The sequence below is a fragment of the Malaclemys terrapin genome, chromosome 7 (genome assembly GCF_027887155.1).
Source record: "Malaclemys terrapin pileata isolate rMalTer1 chromosome 7, rMalTer1.hap1, whole genome shotgun sequence".
Lineage (NCBI taxonomy): Eukaryota > Metazoa > Chordata > Testudines > Emydidae > Malaclemys > Malaclemys terrapin.
In genome coordinates this window covers 33,211,890-33,231,674 of record NC_071511.1, presented here as the reverse complement: position 1 = coordinate 33,231,674, position 19,785 = coordinate 33,211,890, and the positions used below count along the sequence as shown (strand labels likewise).

At 53.4% G+C, this 19,785-nt stretch overlaps 2 protein-coding genes and 1 long non-coding RNA gene across 7 annotated transcripts in view; 2 read left to right on the top strand and 1 right to left on the bottom strand.

Annotated features, from left to right (window-relative positions):
* EHBP1L1 (EH domain binding protein 1 like 1) overlaps positions 1–6,796 on the top strand; it is a 29,062-nt gene extending 22,266 nt beyond the window's left edge. For all 4 annotated transcript variants that reach the window (XM_054035939.1, XM_054035940.1, XM_054035941.1 and 1 more), the window contains 8 exons: positions 407–1,408; positions 2,484–2,553; positions 4,784–4,869; positions 4,968–5,088; positions 5,534–5,633; positions 5,767–5,840; positions 5,945–6,059; positions 6,156–6,796. In XM_054035939.1, coding sequence (XP_053891914.1) covers positions 407–1,408; positions 2,484–2,553; positions 4,784–4,869; positions 4,968–5,088; positions 5,534–5,633; positions 5,767–5,840; positions 5,945–6,059; positions 6,156–6,243 — 1,656 coding nt within the window. In that variant the 3' untranslated portion in view covers positions 6,244–6,796. The remainder of the gene's footprint in view (positions 1–406; positions 1,409–2,483; positions 2,554–4,783; positions 4,870–4,967; positions 5,089–5,533; positions 5,634–5,766; positions 5,841–5,944; positions 6,060–6,155) is intronic.
* A 4,551-nt stretch (positions 6,797–11,347) lies between these two features.
* LOC128841166 (uncharacterized) lies at positions 11,348–12,394 on the top strand. Its single transcript, XR_008445779.1, has 2 exons — positions 11,348–11,421; positions 12,309–12,394. It is a non-coding gene; the product is annotated as an uncharacterized LOC128841166 (long non-coding RNA).
* Positions 12,395–16,940: 4,546 nt separating this feature from the next.
* KCNK7 (potassium two pore domain channel subfamily K member 7) lies at positions 16,941–18,978 on the bottom strand. Of its 2 annotated transcripts, none has more exons than XM_054035954.1 (3): positions 18,578–18,978; positions 17,592–17,987; positions 16,941–17,284 (listed from the first exon to the last, which is right to left on the bottom strand). In XM_054035954.1, the coding sequence occupies exons 1-3, from the start codon at positions 18,900–18,902 to the stop codon at positions 17,025–17,027; spliced, it is 981 nt and encodes a 326-aa protein (XP_053891929.1). In that variant the 5' UTR covers positions 18,903–18,978; the 3' UTR covers positions 16,941–17,024. The 2 variants fall into 2 exon arrangements, with proteins under 2 accessions (XP_053891929.1, XP_053891930.1); XM_054035955.1 differs by having other exon boundaries at positions 17,141–17,284; positions 17,576–17,987.
* Between the last annotated feature and the right edge of the window lie 807 nt (positions 18,979–19,785).

The window sequence follows — 19,785 nt, the reverse complement described above, 5'->3', positions numbered from 1 at the left end:
AAATGTGGTTCTCCTAGTCATCACAGAGCCAGCCATCTATATTTCTAATAATCAAATCCCCAGTTACTATTACCTGGCTCTTCCTATGAACCTGGCTCTTCCGCTCCCTTGGAGAAGATCTGGGTTGGGGAGACTCCCTCCCCCTGGGTTAGGAACTCCCCACCATGGGATGGAATGCAAGCCATATAAGTGAAGGCTAAAGGAGCTGTGTATGTTTAGTTTAGAAAAGAGGCGATTGAGGGGGGACATGATGGGAGTATAGGCTGCATGTGGCCTGGTGATCAGAGCACACGGGGGCTGGGGGGATGACCATGGGGCATCAGGACTCCTGGGTCCTATCCCTAACTCAGGGAGGGGGCTGGATATTGGGGTTAGTCACACACCCCGGTTTGTCCCCTCCCCCCAGGCCTATGACGGCTTTGCCTCCCTGGGCATCTCGCGGGTGCTGGAGCCAGCCGACATGGTGTTCCTGACTGTGCCCGACAAGCTCATCGTCATGACCTACCTGTGCCAGATCCGGGCCTTCTTCACGGGCCAGGAGCTGAACGTGGTGCAGATCGCCAACCACAGCAGCCAGAGCACCTACAAGGTGGGCAAGTTCGACTCGGACCCCACCTTCTCCATTGACCCCGCCCGCTTCTATGCCGAGCGCTTCCAAGGTGCCGCAAGGGGACCTGAGGAGCCTGGGAGCACTGCCCCTGCTGCAAGGGATGATGGGAAGGCAGCAGCCAATAAAATTGTGACAGGAGGAGCTGAATTGGCCAAGAAACTGGAGACAGAACGCACCGCCCCAAAGGATGCTGGGACTGATGCCAAGACAGGTGATGCAAAGGATGCTGGGAAAGTGACTGTAAATGGCGCCATATCCCAAACAGCTGTGCAATCAGAGGTGGAGCCCTCTGTCACAAAGGATGCTGGGAAGGTGCCAATCAATGGTGCGACAACTAAGCCAGCCATGAGTCCAGAGGCAGAGACACCCACCCCAAAGGATGGAGGGAGCAAAGCCGCAAAGGATGCTGGGAAAGCATTGGTCAATGGTGCAATGTCCCAATCGGCCAAGAAACCAGAGGCAGAGCCTCTTGCCCCAGAGGATGCTGGGAAGGTGCCAGCCAATGGTGACGAGAAGCTGGTGCCCCCTCCACGGCTGAAGCGTCAGTCTGTACGGAACGGGGAGGCACCGGACCAGGCCGAGCGATCCCTGCAGCGCTCGCTGTCCACGGGCAGCCAGGGCCCTGTGGCCCCACCACGCTCCCATGGCAGCAAGTCGGGCTTCTCCCACGTGCGTGATGCAGACCTGCTCAAGAAGCGGCGCTCACGGCTCAAGAGCGAGTCACTGTCGATGGATGAGGGGGAGGCAGGCAGCCCCCCAGGGGAGACACCACGGAGGAGGCCTGATTGGCTAGGAACGGTGAGTGGGGAACGGGAAGGGGCTCAGTTATTGCAGGGTTTCTCCAGGGCACTGCTTTGTTGTTGTAGGGTCTGCATGCACTTGTTTGTTATGGTAGAGTCTCCCAGGAGCACTAGTTTGTTATTATAGGGTAGCTCATAAACAGCATACATAGTCCTAGTATTTATGAAAGACTCTCCCTCCAGGGATACTCTAATAGCAACCTAGCGCATGCAGCCCCATGAGTCCTTACAGTAACAAATTAACATGTACAACCCTAGCAATTTATTATTATAGGGTCTCTTGGGGCTGCATGCACAAGTTTGTTATTGTAGGTTCTCCTGGGAGCATTGGTTTGTTTTTATTCATAGATTCATAGATTCTAGGACTGGAAGGAACCTCGAGAGGTCATCGAGTCCAGTCCCCTGCCCGCATGGCAGGACCAAATACTGTCTAGACCATCCCTGATAGACATTTATCTAATCTACTCTTAAATATCTCCAGAGATGGAGATTCCACAACCTCCCTAGGCAATTTATTCCAGTGTTTAACCACCCTGACAGTTAGGAACTTTTTCCTAATGTCCAACCTAGACCTACCTTGCTGCAGTTTAAGCCCATTGCTTCTTGTTCTATCCTTAGAGGCTAGGATGAACAAGTTTTTTCCCTCCTCCTTATGACACCCTTTTAGATACCTGAAAACTGCTATCATGTCTCCTCTCAATCTTCTCTTTTCCAAACTAAACAAACCCAATTATTTCAGCCTTTCTTCATAGGTCATGTTCTCAAGACCTTTAATCATTCTTGTTGCTCTTCTCTGGACCCTTTCCAATTTCTCCACATCTTTCTTGAAATGCGGTGCCCAGAACTGGACACAATACTCCAGCTGAGGCCTAACCAGAACAGAGTAGAGCGGGTGTCTCATAAATACTACGGCTGTGCATGCTGGTTTGTTATTGTAGGGTCTCTTGGGGGCACTGGGGTTGTGCTGTGCAATTTGTTATTGTAGAATCTCTTGCAGCTGCATAGATTGGTTTGTTACAGTAGGGTCTCCTGGGAGCTGGTTTATAACGTCCCCTATCCCTTTTCTTCACCAGGATGACCGTGAAGGCATGATGACCCCCAAGGCAGGACCCCCTGCCTCCGCCAGGACTCAGCAGCCCCCAGGTGAGCCTGGGTTTTCTGTAGGGTCTGCCTTATTTAGCAGCATCAGGTTTTGGGGCAAAGGGGCAAGATGGATCCTTAAGGGGGAGCAGGTGGTTGTGTTAATTTTGACACACTGCAGGCCCAGAATGTCCAAGGTGTTAGCAGATCCCTGTCGCTACACAACACTAAAGTGCTAACCCAGGCTCAGGGCGTGGAATTTGGAGACCTCAGCCTGCTTATTCCCAGGGCAAATACTCCATTAAAAATCCCTTTAACCTTGTATTAAAAAGGCAGAAAAAGAAGGGGCGGGAGAGTTACCGGGATGGGGTCCCACAAAATGGGGTGAGTGGGCGACAAAATGGCAGATGAAATTCAGCATTGATAAGTGCAAGGTAATGCACACGCAAAAATAACCCCAAGTTCTCATGTCTAACGGTGGGGGTCTAAATTAGCTGTTACCCCCAAGAAAGAGATCTTGGAGTCATTGTGAAGAGTTCTCTGAAAACTTCAGCTCAGTACACAGCAATGGCCAAAAAGGCTAACGGGCTGTTTGGAATCATTAGGAAAGGGATAGAAAATATCATACTGCCACTATACAAATCCATGGTACGTCCACACCTTGAATAGTGTGTCGGGTTCTGGTGTCAAAAACGATAGAGTGCCACTGGAGGGCTGGAAAGATGATCAAAGGGACAGAACAGCTTCCATACGAGGAGAGGCTACAAAGATAAGGTCTGTTCAGCTTGGAAAAGAGACAACTAAGGGGGGATAGGATAGAGGTCTAGACAATCATGCATGGTGAGGGAAAAGTGACTTGTGAAGTTTTATTTACCCTTTCCTTAAATACAGAAATGGGGTCACCTGATGAAATTGATAGGCAACAGGTTTAATACAGCCAAGAGGAAATACTTTCTTACACAATAACAATTAACCAGTGGAACTCATTGCCATGGGATGTTCTGATGGTCAAATATAGATCCATATTAAAAAACGAACTAGATAGTTCATGGAGGATGGGTCCATCAATGGCTACTAGCCAGGATGGTCGGGACTCAACCCCCTGTTCGGGGCAACCCTAAACCTCTGCTGGTAGCGGCTGGGATTCAGCTGGAGCCGGCAGAGATGGCGACATCAGCTGGGTCCCTCTCTCTGGCCCCAGGCATCCCTCAGGATTAGGGTGAAGGAGGCACCATGGTGTTGTGCTGCCTCCTCCAGTCCCAGGAGCCCGTGGGGGTGGCAGCCATGGTGGGGAAACTTGCTTCTCCTTCCTGGCCACTGTCACCCAACCAGCTGGCCTCCGATCCCCTCTGTGTTTTGGCCACCGCTTAGGCCTGATTTCCAACACCCCAATGTTGGCCCATTGATTTCTGGGCCCACACTCCTCATTTGCCAGACACAATTACCATACAGTAGCTGCCCTCTGCCCCTCAGCAGCTATTGTTCACACCCCAATAATTACCAGGGCCGGCTTGGGGCGGCACCTGGTAAGTGGCGGCCAATCTTGGGGTGGCGGGGGACGCTCAGGGTTTTTTGTTTTGGGGGGGGGTTCGGTTGGGCGGCGCTGGAGGTGGGGTGGGTTGTTTTTGTTTTGGCGGCTGGGGGGGGATTCGGCAGCGGCACTTGGGGGGGGTGGCGGTGCTGCGGGGCGCTCCGCGGGGTGGGGGGGTGTTAGGCAGCGCGGCTTGGCGGTGCGGGTGTTTAGCGGCGCTCGGCGGGAGGTGTGTGTGGCAGCGGGAGGGTTCAGCGGCGCGGTGCTCCACGGGGGCTGGGGGGTTCGGCAGGGGGGTTCGGCGGTGCTCCACGGGGGGCTTGTGTGTTCGGCGGCGCAGCACTCTGCAGGGGGCTGAGGGGGTTTGGCAGCGCAGCGCTCCGCAGGGGGCTGGGGGGGTTCAGTGGCGCTCCGCGGGGGGGCCGGGGGGTTCGGCGGGAGGGTTCGGTGGCGCGGTACTCCGCGGGGGGCTGGAGGGGTTCGGCAGCGCGGTGCTGGAGGGGTTCGGCGGCGCGGCGCTGGGGGGGGGGTCAGCGGTGCGGCGCTCCGCGCAGGGGGGGATGGCATGGTGCTGAGGGGGGTGTTATGGCGGCGCTATGGAGGGCGGCACTCTTTTTTTTTTGCTTGGGGCGGCAAAAAAGTTAGAGTCGGCCCTGATAATTACAACAGGGCCTCCACCACCAGTGGGGGGCTGGGGAATGGGGTTTAACTGCCTCTCGTGACCCCAATCTAATTGCCTCTCTCTGTCTTCTCCCTCACCAGAGATAGCCCCCTCCTCCAGTGCTAGCACCCAGGAGCCGTCCCGGGATCCCAGCAAGGAAACCAGCACCGCAGAGGAGGAGGTTCCGGTAAGGATGGGTAATTGGGGGGAGGTGGTGGCAGGGACTGGGACACAGGGCCTTTCCCCTCGAGGGGGCGAGGGTCTGACCTCCTGCCTCCCTGGCAGCGGTTCCAAGACACCAGCCAGTACGTGGTGGCCGAGCTGCAGGCGCTGGAGAATGAGCAGAAGCAGATTGACGCCCGGGCAGCCGTGGTGGAGAAGGATCTGCGCTTCCTCATGGAGTCAGGTGCTGCACCGGGACACACACAACAGCCCTGTGGGCGCTGGGACTAGTCATCATCAGGCGCTGTCCTGTGCCCTCACCCCTTCCAGCATTGTGGCCTCTTAGTACCACCTGCTGGCGGCTTCTGGAACTGCTCAGGACCCCTTGGTGATGGAGTTATGGCGTGGGAGCCCTGCATGGGGTGGGAGGGGAGAATGTGCTCTGTATGGATGTCCTATCATCTGTGTTGCTGCCTTGCCACCCCCAGCTGGGCTTGAAGGGAGCAGGCAGTTAACAGGGGTGGAGAGAAGTTGGGGAATGCGCCAGAGGATGACCCCATCCCATCACTGGGCCATGCTCACCTCCCTACCACCACCACTCACTGCTGCACTGCCATACAGGTGCAAATGACACTTGTTGGTTCCTGCAGTGTACTCACACCCCACTCCTCTCCCACCCGCCATTGCAGGCACAAACCGGGCCCAGGAGGAGGAGCTGATCCAGGAGTGGTTCACACTGGTCAATAAGAAGAATGCACTGATCCGGCGCCAGGACCAGCTGCAGCTACTGTGAGTGACCCTGGGGGGAGGGTGGTGGCTGGGCTTTTGGTGATCATCCAAACCATGCGGGGGGCAGGAGAGAATGTGTAACCTTGGGACTGACATCCCCCCCCCCCCCATTTTCTCCTCCTCCTCCCCCCAGGATGGAAGAACAGGACCTGGAAAGACGATTTGAGCTACTGAGCCGGGAGTTGAGAGCCATGTTAGCTACTGAAGGTGAGGGCTGGGCCCCTGAGAGCAAAGAGGACTGGGAGTCTGTGGAAGGGACGGGGGACTCTTGTTCTGGGTTCTCAGCTGAGATGTCTCTCCAACCCCTGCAGACTGTCTCAAGACAGAAGCCCAGCAGAGGCGGGAGCAGCTCCTATTGGAGGAACTGGTGTCACTGGTGAACCAGCGGGATGAGCTGGTGCGAGACCTGGACATCAAGGAGAGAATGTGAGTCTGGGCATGACTTTCAGGTGCGGGGGTTGAGGTCAGGCGTGGCACCCTACGTTTTAACTTGCATTCCCCCTCCCCCCCTTCTCTTCACAGAGCCTTGGAGGAAGATGCCAGGCTGCAGCGGGGCCTGGAACTGCGACGGCGCAAATACAGCCGCAAAGATAAGTGCCGCATTAGCTAAGAGGCAAATGGCCACTCCACAGTCCTTGTCAGTGTCCTGTGGCTGGGATACTACCCAGGATGCCTGCCTGCCTCTTAAAGGGCTCCAAGGTTTGCCTGCTGCTGCTGTTACCTCAGTGCCTCACTGTGTTGCCCCTTGTACATTTTGCTGGTTTCCCTTCCAGTCTGGCCCCGCTCTAGGACAGATGCAGTTTCCCAGCCTTCTCTAATGAATACCAAGGGGAGCACAGGGAGCCTGGCTGTCCCTTATGGCAGAGGGAAACAGTCTGCTGGGGGCAGGGTGGGGCTATTTATTTTTGTGTGTGTGAGAGACTTTGTTCAGCTGGGTGTCCCTTCCCCACCCTGTCAGCTGCCATTTCACAGCCAAGTTGTTGGGGTTTTATCATGGTACAAAAAGTTGACGTGGGTTTAGGGAGGGCAGAGAACAGACGTGCCTTGACAGTGCCATCCAGCCATGTATTGTAATGGCAAGTTTCAATTCCTTGTTCCCTGGGTATTTGCACTAATTTGTAACTGTTTGAAATATGAAATAAAGAGATGTGAAAGCAAACTCATACACTGGTGCAACTGAGTTGTGTATAACAACTGCACTCAAAAGGAGTCAAAATTTCCAGAGATCTGCTACATAGATATCGATGTAGCAAATCCTCTGATCTATACACAGTATAGTCCAGTGGCTCTCAAACTTTTTTACTGGTGACCCCTTCCACACAGCAAGCCTCTGAGTGCGAACCCCCCCCTTATAAATTAAAAACACTTTTTATATATTTAACACCATTATAAATGCTGGAGGCAAAGCAGGGTTTGGGGTGGAGGCTGACAGCTCACGACCCCCCCTGTAATAACCTCACGACCCCCTGAGGGGTCCCAACCCCCAGTTTGAGAACCCCTGGTATAGTCACTCTTCTTACTACATTCTGTTGGCCACCAAGTCAACTTTGCTGTGATGCCTCCATGGATTTGGGGGGTTGGGGGGGGGGCAGGGAGACGACTAAGAACAGGCCATTTGCCCCAAGGGGTGGGTGGGAGTACACACATTTTTGGTAGCTTTAAAGAGGAGTTGGTGGCTCTGACCATTTAACTTCAGGAATAACAAGTAAATATGTTCATGCACAAATCATTGTAATTTATTTATGTAGTTTTATAACTGTGAAAAGTGATGTTAACATACAGGTGAACCCAGGAACAAATTGATAGTCGGGGAGGGGGCACTCCCTTCTCAACCTTTTTCTTTTCCAACATGCTCTAAGGGCAATTGCCTGGGCACCCCCCCATGCAACAAGGGCTCTGCTGAAGCCAAAGCCTGAGCAGTGTAGCTTCTGCTTCAGCTCCATGCAGTGGGGCTTTGGCTTTCTACCCTGGGCCCCAGCAAGTCTAATGCTGGCCCTGCTGGGAGGCCCTGGACCCCTAGTTGAGTACCCCTGCTCTAAGTCATCTTAAGAGACTGTGTTCTTGACACCTTTTCTCCCCAGAACAGCAATTGACCACAGGTGACCTTATGTGTGTGCCCACTGCTTGATGCCTGATACCCCTGCTGTGGGTTCTGAAACGCCCCGGCTAACAACCAGCCTCCCCCTTGGGGGATTCACTGTCTGAGCCCCAGTAACCTTTTCAGTGAGTCACACCCAGGAAAGGCCAGAGTAACACCCGCCCCCACCATGGTAAAATGTGTTGGACGTGGGTGGGGGCTGCCCAGCTGCTACTCCAGCGCCCGGTCCTAGAATTCGGTCTGCGCTGCATCGCCGCCCCCGCTCCCCTCGCGGGGCGCTGCTCGCGCCTCGCCTTTGGCTCCAGGTGCAGCAGTAACCTCTCCTCGCTCGCGCGTAGGCCGCTTCCGGGCTTATACCCCACCCCATTGGCCGCCGCCCCGACCAATACGAGCTGAGTCGCCGTCTGGCTGTACGGGTGGGCGGGGGTCTGTTTCTAGGAGCGCACGCGCCGGGCCTCGGTTTTTCACGGCGCATGCGCCGCTTCGCCCGTCAGGCGGCAGTCGCAGGGGACGGAATCCCCAGCGTGGAGCCCAGCGCCTGGTGCTAGCTGGGCTGGCAAGATCCATTCCCCCAGGAGAGGGGGGGGCACTAGGGAGGCCAGGACCCCCCCCCCCCGCCTTTTGTTACAGCCTCTCCCCCCTTCGGTCCGGGGCTCAGAACTGCCTGGCTTCGTTCTCCCCCTTGTGCCCAGGGAGCTGTTGGGCCTTCCCCCGGGACCTCCCCCCCCCCCCCCGAGCAAGGTTAGTGGAGCCAGCGAGTCAGCCCGCCCCGCAGGGCAGATCCCAGCCTCGAGGATTCACCCTGGGAAGAGATTTCCAACGCACAGGGGCTCAGGAATCTCTCGCGGGGAGGGCAAGAGGTTTAACAGGGAGGGAAACCCCCTGGGGAGGCAGAATGGCTGCAGGGATCCTCCAGCCTGTGCCCAGCACGGGGTGCAGCTGGGGCTCGGAATGGGCACCCCCAGCCCTGCAGTCCCGCCTTGCATTAGAGACAAACAGCTCCCCCCGTCTGACCTCGGAAATAGACGAGCAGGAGCCTTTAGCCTAAATAATTTTACACATGCTGGAATATCTTGAATTTACCAGCACTCTTAGAGCAGTACACCCTCCCCTCCCCCTCATGCAGTAATGAATCAAACATACCTCAGGGAAGATATTGTCCCCATTTTACAGATAGGGAAACAGAGGTGGTTTATTCAAAGGCCCACAGGGATGAAGGACAGGACCCATGAGTCCTGACTCCCAGTCCTCTCTTTTTATTGAGAGACAGAGGTGAAAAGCCCGCTACCCCCGCTATAGATTGGGATGGGAAGGAATATACCGTCACTCTCCCCAGAAGACATCTGCAGCTGCTACAATAAAAAATACTAAATCCAGCAAAAACAGTCTCAAAGACACAACAGCCTTATCACAACAGCCCCAGAGAGCATCACTGGCAGATGGCTTCTTATTGCTGTCACAAAGGCTTTCCCCATCATGCTCAGAGGCACAACTAAGCCTGCCTCAAACAATCCTGATGGGCAGGGACCCAAGCGAATTGCAGCAGCCCAGGCCTGTCTCCCTCTGTCAGAACCCAGTAAGGGTGGGGCTAGAAAGGCGGGGCTAGGGGAAGGGCTGAGATGGAAGATTTTCTGACCCCCCCCCACCCCCAAAGTCACTCTGAAAACTGAAGAATGCCTTTTACCGGGGGAGAAGGCATGCAAAGTAGGGAAACGAGGAGTAAAAGCAAAGTCATCTGATGATGATATCAGCAAAAAACAAAGCTGAGGAAGGAAATAAACCAAAAATGTTATAATGACAAGATCCCTAGCCAAAGCAATATGATTGGGTAACATTAACCCAGTAAAAGTACTGAAGAAAGCATAGGAGATATAGTAGGGGGAGACAAGGTGGGGGAATCTTTTAGCTGAATGTAAAACCAAAGAGCAGACTGGTAAAAAAAAAAACCTGGAACACTTGGGAAAGTTACAGTAAGTTGCCAGGTACCAGGGTATTTGACTGAGGGCTAGTCTACATTGGCAATGCTTTAATGTGCCTTGTGTGGTCCTGCTCTCCCAGCGCTCTAAAAAAACCACCTCAACAAGTGGCGTAGCTCCCAGCACTGGGGCACTGTTTACACTGGTGCTTTACAGCGCTGCAACTTGCTGCGTTCAGGGGGGGGTGTTTTTTACACACTGAGCGAAAAAGTTGCAGCGCTGTTAATTGCCAGTGTAGAGAAGCCCTGAGACAAAGGAGGTGCTACATGACGTGCCATTAGAACTGACCAATGAGGCGATAAAAGTTAATTAGCAGAGGAGACAGCAAGTCATCAACAGCAGTGCTGATTACATTTAAGGGCAGGCATCTACCTGAGAAAATAACACTAGGGTTTCAGATCTCTAGAACCAAGCCATATATTCTCCCCTCCCCTAAGATGTTATATGTGCCAATGGGGTGAGCATGTAGCAAATGTTTGGCAAGGGAAAATGAGGGATGGTCAAGGTAGGGGCCAGCATGCCTATGACAGTTGCACAGAAATGGCAGAGGCGGAGTGTACTGCCGTGGTAATCACAGTCTGGCAGATAGAAGGTGTATTGCAGCAAAACAAGCTAAGGAGACACAAAAGCCAAAAGTTGTAAATAACATAGCTCTATGTGGAAGCTGTAAGGAGGCTCTGAAAACATCAGGTGGAGCAGGGAGAGAGAATCAGCACAGGACAAGGGGTACTGCGACATAGCCTCCCTCTATAAAAATAGAACACACACTGCTCAAGGAATAGGTGATGATATACTAGTAGTGAAAAAAGAAAGGGTTGCTGCATTTATGATAAAAGTGCGAAACTGCACATCATAAATGCGGGGGGGGGGGGGGGTGTCAGAAAAAAATCAAATTACAGCAAGGACCATGGAAAACTAGTGGTGTGTTAGCAATTTGTTAGTGGACCATATTCATGCAATTTTGAATGAGGTTAATGGTGAAATACGACTTGTATGGGGATCACAATCTTTGGTTGGAGTGCGCACAGTTTGATAGCACGGGGTCAAGAACTAAAAGAAAATAGCCAGGAAATGAAACTAACCTAGATGTCCAGTGTATCCAGGTGGTTGGTTAAATAGCTTGCTTTTAAAATCCAAAGGTATATTGCTGTTAGACAAGACCAAAAACTAGGGAGAGGAAGAGGTGTTTGTACTTTTATAAGGGAAAGATTACACTACATAGCAGCAGAGAAAGAAGTAAGTCTCAAATACAATGATGTTGAGATCCCAGTGCAGAAGAGAAATCTTTAAGGATTTATATTATCTTTAACCCACGTAGGAAATCAGAATGTTTGGAATGATAAGGAATAGTGAAGAATACTAAAAGACCATGTATTATATGCAGTGACCTAAATAGTCCTAACTTGTGGGGAAGTAAGACAGCTGATTACAGTGGCGCACACTCGGAAAAGTTTATTGTTGAAAATGATCTAGTGGTTTTGACCAATGTTGGCCCAACTAGATTTAAGGCAGCAGATGACAGTTTTTTGTGCTTAGCCCTGGGAATTATAACAGCAGATATTGCAAATAGATGCAACTAGAAAACGTGTAAGGAAGAAGGAATGGGAGTGATCATTTGCCTACACTTATTATTTTTCAAGGACAAAGTGAGTTGAAGGTAATGAAAAATGACCCACCTGGTATTTTCAGAAAGCTACCTGGGAACTATTTACAAGTAAGTTACTGATTTTGTGAATGTTCATTGTGTGAGTGATGACAGAATTTCAATGACAATGTAATAAAGGAATTATGGCTACTGTAGCTGTTGCTATGAAATAAGATATTGAAGTAAGTATCCCAAAACTAAACCCTCTCCCTCCCTCCCTCCCATGGTAGAATGAGGTGTGCAAAAATGATAGAAAGAATGGAACAAAGCTTATAAAAAAGCAAAAAAAAGACAATCCATAGTAGAGATCTAACAAAGTATAAAAGTAATAAGGAAATTGTTTTTAATAATGCATTATTAAAAACAAACAACTAAAGAACAAAGACAAAGTTGGAGTCCGTGCTGTGGGCAGATAAACATACCAAGACATCAGAAACATTCAGGCAATTTAAAAGAATGACTGGAATTCAGACTAAGCCCTGGTCAGTCTACACTATAAACTTTGCTAAAACTACATTGCTCAGGAGTGTGAGAAACCCACACCCTGGAGTGACACACTTATACTGACCTAACTCCCAGTGTAGACAGCGCAATGTCAGCAGGAAATCTTCTCCCATCCACATAGCTACTGCCTCTCGGGGAGGTGGATTAATTTCACTGATGGGAAAAGTTCTCCTGGCAGTGTAGTAGCGTCTTCACTGAAGCACTGCAGCATTCAGTGTAGACCTGCCTAAGAGTAGCCACATCCCAGGTCGCATTGGGACTGACAAAATAGAAGTTCTGATCATGAGAAAGCAGCTAAAAACGTGGTACGAAATAGAAGGCTTGCCATAGAAATGCCCCTGAGTGAACAGGAATTCAAAAGTCTAGTACAGAAGAATGTAAAAGAGGAATGGCAAAAAAAATTGGGACTAATGAAAGAAGAGGAAGAAGATTTTTTGTTTTGTGCCCTACAGCTGAGGATAAGGACGTTCTTCAGGGCCTGACCTAGGACAATGAAGTGACAATGAAGGAGGGACTATGCACGCGCTATAGGGCAGAAGGAACTAATCATCACCTGTGATGGGTACGTAAGGGCTTTGATAAAGGCACTTTAATGTCTTAAGGTAACAAAAGTTACATTGTTATTTAGTAAAAATAGCGGGGAAATGGGGTAGTGGCAGCAAGGCGTCCTTACATTACCTGAAGGGCACAGGTCAAAGCAAGAGAGTATAAACTGACGAGTATTGAGACATCATAATTGCTGGTGGTGATGGACTATTCAGTCACGTCTGCTTCACCATTAAAAACAAAGAAGAAAGAAAGAAAGAAACCCAGTGGCATCTAATAGAGCAAGGAGAGAGGGGCTGGGAGCCAGGACTCCTGGGCTCTATCCCAGCTCTGGGAGGGAAGTGGGGTTTGGGGGGCCGGAGGGACTCCGGCCTCTGACAAATGGCCCTCTCCAGAGATGATGAGTTGACATGAAATCCCCACTCCACCCTCCTGAAGGCAATGAACAGGCCCAGATACCATGGAGCTGGATGAAGGGCTGATGTTTGCCTGAGGCAGAGCAGAGGCCATGGCTCATAGACTTTAAGGCCAGAAGGGACCAGCATGATTACCTAGTCTGATCTGCACTTTGCAGGGCACAGAATCTCGCCCACCCACCCCCATCATTTGCCCCTAACCTCTGGCTAAGTTACTGACTTCAAGTTACAGAGGATCCACCATTTACTCTAGTTCAAACCAGAAAATGACCCATGACCCATGCCCCATGCTGCAAAGGAAGGAAACAAACAAAAAAAACAAACCCAGGGACTCTATCTGACCCAGGGGAAAATTCCTTCCTGACCCAAATCTGGCGATCAGTTAGACCCTGAGCATGCAGGCGAGACTCGCCAGACAGACACCTGGGAAAGAATTCTCTGTAGTAACTCAGAGCCCTCCCCATCTAGTGTCCCATCATCGGCCCTTGGAGAGATTTGCTAGTATCAGTCATAGAGGGTCACACGCCATTGTAGGCAGTCCCATCATACCACCCCTTCCATAAACTTAGCAAGCTTAGTCTGGAAGCCAGTTAGGTTTTTTGCCTCCACTGCTCCCCTTGGAACTTAAGGTGTGACAATGCTGCCCGTGGGGGCCAGATGAGGTCACTCAATTAGGGTGAACTGCAAACAAAATAGGGCAGACAAACCCCAAAGGCTGGTGGATATTCCAATACTTCGATTTACCAAGCCAGCACAAAACAACTTCTATATTACTTCACTGGTCACTCAGAAGTCCAAATAATGCAGTTCCCTTAAAGTGCCCAGCCTCAGGCCTCCATCCAGACACACATGTTAGATATGATAATGATTACTGAACATCTTATCTCATCATATAAAAGAAAAGGTTCTTCCAATCCCAAAGGGTCAGCCACACACCCAGGTCGAATTATAACTTAGATCTTACCCAAAATACATGCTTGTAGTCAATTCTTGTTAACTAAACTAAAATGTATTACAAAAGAAAAGAGTGTGTTGGTTAAAAGAATATACATACAGATTTGAATTCAATTCTTGAGGTTCAGATACATAGCAGAGATGAGCTTGTAGTTGCCAAAATTCCTTTTCAAAATAGTCCTTAGGTTATAGTCCAATGTCCATATTCAGGGTGACTCCAGTCAGTGACTGGGGATCTCAATCCTTATGGCTCAGGGTTTTCCCTTCTTGAAATCCAAAGCAGATCTGAGATGAAGGAGGATCGTGTCCCAGGGCTTTTATACATTTCCAACAGCCTTTTGGCCTGAGAAAACAATAGGCTTAACTTTCCTTCTCCCAAACATCATGTCAATTAGCACAGGGTAATTTATCCATTAAACAGTTCAGATACAGGTTACCACAACCTTCAAAGAGACATATAGACAATAATACCCTATTTCACTCAAGTGTCTTCCTAAATACTGATACTCCTTTTTTGATCTTTGAATCAAAGCTATAGCAATAGACAAGACTTGTTTGCTTACATCACAAGACTTCAGCAAACATCTACCCTTCTATCTCTAAAAATGCAGGCTTGCATTTCAAAGCTCTATTTGTTTACATATCTTCCTAACAAGTCTTTAAAGTTCGGCCATGGGTCATGTCAGTCTGTGAGTTAAACAACTCTTTCTGGCCCTGTGTCACCTTTCAATGAGATGATATATTATACTCAATGTCACAGAAGGCTGTTCCAGAATGTCACTCTTCTGATGGTTAGAAACCTTCAACTAATTAGGAACCAAACTTGTTGATAGCCAGTTTATAGCCATTTGTTCTTGGGTCCACATTGGCACTTAAATTATTCCTCTCCCTTCTCTGATGTGTTTATAGCGAGCAATCAGATCTCCCCTCAGCTTTCATCTGGTTTCCACTGCCCCATCACACTGGCAGCTCATAGTCATCCTATGATCGACCAATACGCCCAGGTCTTTCTCCTCCTCTCTTGCTTCCAACTGAGATGTCCCCAGCTTATCGGAAAAGCTCTTGTTGCTAGTCCCTACGTGCATGGCCTTGCACTTTGCGGTATGACATTTCACCCCATTTCTGTGATTCCAGTTTTTAAGGCTGTTCAGCGACACCCCACAGCCAGAGCCCCGGGCATAACCCAGTGCCATGGACCGACAGGATGATGCCTACAGAGAACCTGACCCCTGGGTTCTCTCCCAATGGGGATGGGCAGTGGTTAGCGGTGGGGTGTCTCACCCAGATGCCAGCAATAGGCTCCTGCAGGCTGATCCAGGACAGTAGGAAGGTGGCAGCAGGCTTGGTGCCAGCAGGGCAGTGGCATCGCAGGGTCACAGCTGGGGCATTGCCCGCAGATGCAGGTACCCAGCCAGTATCCAGAGCACACAGCAGTCAGCGCCCCCGCCTGCACCAGCACCTGGAGGGACAAGGCTCCAGGGAGTCCACAAGGCTGCTGGGGGTAGACCAGCTGGAATGCCACGGCTTCCTGCACCCTCATCCACTAGTGTTTCCCCTCCTGCCCCTCCCCATTGCTTTCTACCCTCAGCCCCCACCTACCACAGCCTCTTGCCTCCCCACCCCCACTCACTCCCCTCCCATCTGCCTTCCTCCACCTCACCTGATGCTCTCTCCTCCTCCCACGCGACTCCTGCACTGACTGTCCCTCCCCATGGACCCTCAGCTTCTTCCCCCCAATCATTCCCCCCCACCCCCATGTCCTTTCCAAGGGATTGTCAGGGATTTGGTTAGTTTAACTCACCCCCCGATTAATGTGTTAGTGAAATTACAGTGAGCATTTAGCCCAGTTTAATTCCTCCCCATACACACCCCTCCCAGAGCTAGCGACAGAACCCAGGCATCCTGACTCCCAGCCACTCTGCTCTAACCCACTAGACTCCACTCCCCTTCCAGAGCTGGGAAGAACCCAGGAGTCCTGGCTGCCAGCCCTCCCTCCTGACTCTCTGGTCTCGGCTGGTGGGGGGGCACAGCTGTGCCCAGCAGGATAGAGGAGAAGGAAGAAGCAGTTCCAGATGGTATTGAGCCATTTGTTGAAGAGGGGTGTCCGTCCAAGGCAGACAGGGCAAGCTGGGCACAGTGGTTTTCCCAGACCCAGGAAAAGGGGATGCTAGCCACCATCAGGGCCCCACCCCGCACCCTCCCTGTGGCCCAGGCGTACTGTCTGGCAAGGGGATCCGCAAGTGGGGGTGCTCACCTGAGAAAGGAAAGGGTGAGTGCAGCACTGCAATCTTCCTCCACAGCAGTGCCCCCAGCTGGGGACTCGGCGCTGTGAGCTTCCTCCACAGCAGTGCAACAGTTATTAAAACAACAAACCACCACAACATTGTAACTGGCATTAGGAACTTTTTACCTATTTGGACCGTTCACATCCTGGATTAGAACCCAGGAGTCCTGGCTTCCAGCAGCCCCTGCTCTAACCCACTAGACCCCTTCCCTTCCAGAGCTGTAGCCCTCTGGGAAGGGAATTCTCACCTTGCTGTGGCCAGGTGGGCCAGGAGGTAGGAGTGACCATAGGGCCCAGATGGTAGTCTTTGCTGCTCCCCTGGGCTGTGAGGCTGGCATTGGCCTGGCCCAGGGACAGGCACAGGGTCCAAGACTTACCCCTCCTGGGCAACAGCTCTTAGCAGCTCCTGGGTAATTCCTGGTGATGGTGGGATAGGTCACAGGAGGGTGGCTTGTTTACTCTGAGGCTACTAAGTGCCTTCCCATCTCCATCCAGCCCAGTATCTCCCCCTCCCCTGCCCACTCAGGGTCACACCTGTGGGCTCTTCCATGCCAGCATCTCCCCTCTCTGCTGCCCCAGATCCAACCCATGGGATCAGCCACCCCTGTATCCCTCTCTCCCCCAGTGAAACCAATGGGCAGGGCCACCCAGAGGGGGGGCAAGTGGGGCAATTTGCCCCAGGGGCCCCCATGAGAATATAGTATTCTACAGTATTGCAACTTTTTTTTTTTTAATGGAAGGGTCCCCTGAAATTGCTTTGCCCCAGCCCCACTGAATCCTCTGGGCGGCCCTGCCAACGGGATCATCCAGCCCATATTCTCCCCATCCTGAGACAAAACAATGGTACTAGTACCAGCCTGGCACCCCACTCCACATGCCCACGGTCAGTGTCTATTCTGTACAGCTTCATTTATTGATGCATGAAAGGAGGTGTGCATGGGGGGGACACAACACATTGTCCGTGGGGGTTACCCAGAGGGGCCATCATGGGGTGCCGCTCTCCCATCTGCCTCGCTGTCCGCTTGGCTCCCAGAGGTGGTGGCCCCGCAGACAGTAGCCAGGCCCAGCTGGTCACAGCTCAGGATCTCCAGCCGGTCATCGTCCTCACTGGAGGGGGAGGCAGGGGCCCGTGGGGGGGCGAAGAATCGGACAAGACTGTGGATCTCGCGCAGCTCATAGATGGTCTCCAGGGCCAGCAGCATGGCCAGGAGCCCCAGGAGAAGATAACCTGTGGGGGAGAGATGAGGCTCAGGGGTCTGAGATGGGATTTCTCCCCTTTCCCCTGCAGCACAGCATCCCCATAGAGCCCCACCCCCTCCCTGCACCACAGTGCCCCCTACAGAGCCCCCACTCTGCTCCCTGCAGCACAGCGCCCCCTACTGACTCCCCACCCCTTCCTTGCAGCACAGTGCCCCCTACTGAGGCCACCCACCTCCATCCCTGCAACACAGGGCCCTCTTGTGCTGCAGGGAGCCAGTCCCCCCCAAGCCCTGCAGCACAAGTGTCTCCTAGTGACCACCTGGAGAATGGCTCACAGGTGATGCTGATTTTGTAGAGATGGCGCAGCGAGGAGGGGCTGCCACGACCTGGCACGTAGTCCCCAAGCCCAATGGTGCTGAGTGAGATGAAGCAGAAGTAGACGGACTCCAGGAAGGTCCAGCCGTTCTCCAGGGCCCAGAAGCAGAGGGCTGGCAGCAGGATAAAAAGACCCAGTACACTCAGTCCCATGACAGCTGCGTGTCCCAGCGCTGCATGGCCTGGAGAGATGCCCCAGTGGGTGTGAAGATACTGAACGGGCCGGTGGCTCAGCAGCCCCATGAGTCGCTGCAGGAGACAAGTGGCCAGGAGCAGGGTGGCTGGGAGTCCCAGCAGGGTGTAGAAGATGCAGAAAACCTTCCCCCCATCCGACAGGGGCACCGTATGGCCATAGCCTGGGGGGAGAGAGTCAGTGGGGAGGAGAAGGGGGAGGGGCGGTGCCCCTCACTCCCAACCCGTAGTTTACCGCTATCCCAGCTCTGCCCACCATACCCCACCCTAGCTCTACCAGTGCCACTCACTCCTGACCTGCAGCCCTCTCCCCTACCCTCCCAGCGCTTGGCTCCCTTCACTCCCCCCCCCCCCCGCCAGTGCCCCTCACTCGCAACCCGCAGCCCCCCGCCCTCCCAGCCCTGGGCTCTCTTCACCCCTCACCCCTACCAGTGCCCCTCACTCCCAACCCGCAGCCCCCCGCCCTCCCAGCCCTGGGCTCTCTTCACTCCGTCCTGCCAGTGCCCCTCACTCCCAACCCGCAGCCCCCCGCCCTGGGCTCTCTTCACCCCCCCGCCGGTGCCCCTCACTCCCAACCCGCAGCCCCCCGCCCTCCCAGCCCTGGGCTCTCTTCACTCCGCCCTGCCAGTGCCCCACACTCCCAACCCGCAGCCCCCCGCCCTGGGCTCTCTTCACCCCCCCGCCGGTGCCCCTCACTCCCAACCCGCAGCCCCCCCACCCTCCCAGCTGCCAGTTCCCCCCGCCCCGCCCCTACCCGTGGTGGTGAGGACACTGGCGGAGAAGAACAGCGCGGAGCTGAAGTCCCAGTTCTCGTCGTCGGAGACGTTGCCCAGCGCGGAGATCCCGTAGCTATCGGCGTCCAGCACCCGCTCCAGCAGCCGCTCCAGGCCGGGCTCCGACAGGCAGCTCTGGTGCTGGCGCACGAAGCCGGCCCTGGAGCCCCGCAGCGCCTCCCGGAGCCCGGCCTCCTGCGGCGCCTCGACGCCCACGAAGACGGCGGTGCCCAGCAGCAGGAAGAGCCCATAGGAGCCCAGCAGCAGCCAGTAGCGCCAGGACTGGGGCACCGCGGGCAGCTCCATGGGGCCAGCCGGGCCGGGCACGGGGGACTGGGGCAGCGGCCAGGGCCGGGCTGCTGCTTCCTGGCCGGGCCACACCTGCCGCAGGTGGAGCTGGCTGGGCCCCGGGCCAGGCAGGTGCAGCCGGTTCCTGGTGCTGCTGAGCTGGGGGTGTTAACCCTTCCGGCGCCGGCCTGGCCCGGATCTGGCCCGGGAGTCGAGCTCGGCTCCCCCAGGGCTCTGCGGAAACCCGCAGAATGGACCCTGCAGCAGAATCGACTCCCTCAGCCGTGCGCAGGGAGGGCCCTGAACCCGGAGAAACAGCCCAGTGGGGAGGGTGCGAGGCTGGGAGCCAGGACTGGGCTCTATCCTAGGGAGGGGAGTGGGGGTCTAGTGGTTAGAGCAGGCGGTTGAGAGCCAGGACACGAGGGTTCTACTCCTAGCTCTGCTGCTGACCTTGAACAAGTCTCTTCCCCACATAGTGCCTCAGTTTCTTCTCCCATCCTGTGTCTAATCAGAGCGCGAGTTGTACAGGACAGAGGCTGTTTCTCCCTGTGGATCTCTGCAGCAATGGGGGCCCCAATTTCTGCCAGGTGCTGCACAGACCCACAGGGAGAGGCAGACCCTGACCTGAACAATCCCAGTCAGATTAGACAAAGACAGGATCATTCCCTATTTTACCGATGGGTAGGGTTGCCAGCCCTACCAGAATTGGCATTGGCATCGATCTCCCGGTAACTATTGAAAGCAATCCGGAGATTTTAATAGATACGGTACAATTAATGACATTACATCATGATGGGGGGAGGGGAAATCTCCCGGAATAGCTTCAGTCAGAATTGGCAACCCTGCAGATGGGGGAAACTGTGGTGCAGGGGAGAGGCAGGGACCCACCCATGATCCTGCA

Bases quoted from the DNA above. Each gene is read 5' to 3' on its own strand.
- KCNK7 (XM_054035954.1), bottom strand. From the start codon at position 18,902: ATGGAGCTGCCCGCGGTGCCCCAGTCCTGGCGCTACTGGCTGCTGCTG. The intron at 17,988-18,577 runs GTAGGGGCGGGG...CTCTCCCCCCAG, and splicing joins CAGTGTCCTCACCACCACGG to GCTATGGCCATACGGTGCCC. The intron at 17,285-17,591 runs GTGAGCCATTCT...TCTCCCCCACAG, and splicing joins CTACAAAATCAGCATCACCT to GTTATCTTCTCCTGGGGCTC.